Source organism: Anopheles darlingi, chromosome 3 (assembly GCF_943734745.1).
Source record: "Anopheles darlingi chromosome 3, idAnoDarlMG_H_01, whole genome shotgun sequence".
NCBI lineage: Eukaryota > Metazoa > Arthropoda > Insecta > Diptera > Culicidae > Anopheles > Anopheles darlingi.
The window spans coordinates 69,510,968-69,513,467 of record NC_064875.1 but is presented as its reverse complement, the minus strand read 5'-3'; the positions used below and the strand labels follow the sequence as shown (position 1 = coordinate 69,513,467).

Below are 2,500 nucleotides of genomic sequence, written 5' to 3'. Positions count from 1 at the left end.
TGGGTAATGTAATCAATTTATCTAACGCATTCTGCCTTTCTTCTTTACTATCTTTTCCGGGTCGCGTACGTGTTTCGCACGAAAACAGGATGATCTGGACAAAGCCCAGTTGGAGCGTAAGTAGCAATTCATTCGTTATCTAATTTATGCGGTGGAAAATTTGGGGGAAAACACACATTGTCGTCGCGACATAAACTCCATCGTCAATTTGTCATCTCAGCAATCAAAGCACTCGTTGAGCAAACACCGGTTGCTTTGATTCCCAAAGACAACCGCAGCTCTGGAACTGAGGATCATTAATTATGCTCACGCAATTGAAAGCTCCTTCTCCACCCGGTGGGAAGCCAAACATTCGGCGAACAACTTTCGCTGTCCACGATGTGATAGCGATCGATCGGCTCAGTGGTTCGGAATGTATTTCGGCGATGATCAGCTTAATGACACCAGGACAGGAACACGCTTGTCTCGATGCGTGTCCGATTGTTTTAGTCGGCTTTTGCAAAATCGGAGGAAGAGATCCTTTCATTGGCATTCATCCAGTGGTGGTCACCTTTCCCCCAAAAAACGGAACGCTACAACTTCATCCGAATGGCGTGCGATATTATATAAGTTCGGCCATTTGCCCTGATGACGTGTGTCAACAGGTGCAAATCGATGTAGGGTAGAAGGCACGGCGATCCTTTCACTCGGCAAACAACCTTCTGCAAAGCAATCGGCCACCATGCTGGTCGCCGGCGGCCACATTTTTGAACTGCCGCCGCCGACATGACCTAGGATCACCACGGCTGGTTTACTGCCGGCTGGTTGCTGCTCACAGCCCGCTAGTGAAGCAAATGAAGACAGCTAGGGGCTGGAGCGTTGGAAACCAATGCTGTGTCGCACCCACAACACCCGGCTGTTGCTGGTGCCCCGCGGATGTAATCCAAAATAAGCTTATCTCATCCAAAGTGCTTCTAACGCACCGTCGGGACCGGTTTTGAGGCCACCAAATCCTTGAACAATAACCAGCAACAACCGTACGCAACAGTAGCAACAGCAGCAGCAGTTTGAGCCAATTTTGTCAATCAAAGAAAACCCCCTCCTCCCTTCGAACACTGTCACATTGGCTTTCACTTTCGAACTCCAAGCCCGAAAGAAGTCGATTTGATAAATCGCTTTCTTGGGCATCGCTCCAAGCGCGGGATGACGTCAGTCGTCGGGCGATGGCAGCTGCAACAATGTAGTGTCGAAATCGAGCGAGCGCAGGGGGTGGACGCATACATGCTTCAGTTGAATTTACATTTTACTAGTGTCCCCGGAGAGCATCGTAAAACAGTAACAGTTAGCACCCATTAGCCACCGCGTTTGAAGGATGGTAAGGAGATTGATTTCCTTTTTATCCATTTGCTCGCTGCCGGACAACGTCGTTGGCGAGCGAGAGTGGTGACAGCAGCGGTCGTATGCTGGATAGTGTTTCCACTTTTTAATTGTGGGTTAACCTGTGTCCGATGGCCTGAAGCATCTCGTTAATCTTGCTCAAAACCACACGACAGCCGGAGCCATTTTTGCAAATAAAATCATACGAATAATTTGTCCAACAAACGGCTTAACCGTAAGTAAGGTAGCGGTCGAGCGCTAGTGCGTTAGGTGTTGGTTGCGGAGGTTTCATTTAATGACACTTGTTTAGGACGTTTATTACAAGCTTGTAACACCTTCTTCGCTGCGTCGCTAGGCTAGTCCCCGGCCAAGGCCAACGACGGTCCCTCAGACGACAGACGTCTGGTGATCTGGTTAGAAAATGGGAGTAGACATCATGGTCCGGCACCTCCGTTTGGTGGTGCTGACTGTGTTCTAAAGTTTTACGACCGATTTACGGCCAGACCAGGTTGCAGGGGCTCGCTATGATTTCATCCATTCCAGCTAAGGAGAACAACAAGTGGAAGGTTGGCATTCGTGCGCCGTCAAGACAAGACAAGCAGAAACCATTAAACCTTTGATTCCCTTTGCGCCTTGGACTTATCGGTCACATCTAATGCCCCGTCAGTGACTGACACTGGCAGGTTGGCCGATGGCCGATGGCCAATTTCGCAGACTTTACGATACCAGACGTGCGTGCATTTAAAAAGAAATTAATTTGGCTGCAACCACACCGACTGCTCCGGGCAAACGGAACGCTGTAACGGTGCCTATGTCGACTTGGATTAGGCTGCTGCGGGGTTGCGATTAGTGCGCTTGTGTCCACGGCCGAGTGCCTGCACTCGATTATGATCTCGATTTTATTTACTTTTCTGCGCGTTCTGCGATGCGATCCGATCGAATCTGGAGCACACGAGGCAGGCACCGGTGGTCATAAAATTGGCAAACGAGCGAGCAAACACTCCTCGCCCGGCCTGTGTGCTTCACTCGTGAAGATCGCTCGCGAACCGGTCGCGCACTTGGCGCACTTGACGCACGGTCGCCTGGCGCTTTATTTATAGTTCGAGCTCAAACTCACTAATTAGATCGACGATTTTGTGGGGCG

The 2,500-nt window shown here is 50.1% G+C and overlaps 1 protein-coding gene across 2 annotated transcripts in view; it reads left to right on the top strand.

The window, feature by feature from the left end:
* The window catches only part of LOC125958173 (troponin C, isoallergen Bla g 6.0101-like), a 7,936-nt gene that overhangs the window by 2,330 nt on the left and 3,106 nt on the right, over positions 1-2,500 (top strand). For both annotated transcript variants that reach the window (XM_049691336.1, XM_049691337.1), the window contains exon 2: positions 89-116. In XM_049691336.1, coding sequence (XP_049547293.1) covers positions 89-116 — 28 coding nt within the window. The remainder of the gene's footprint in view (positions 1-88; positions 117-2,500) is intronic.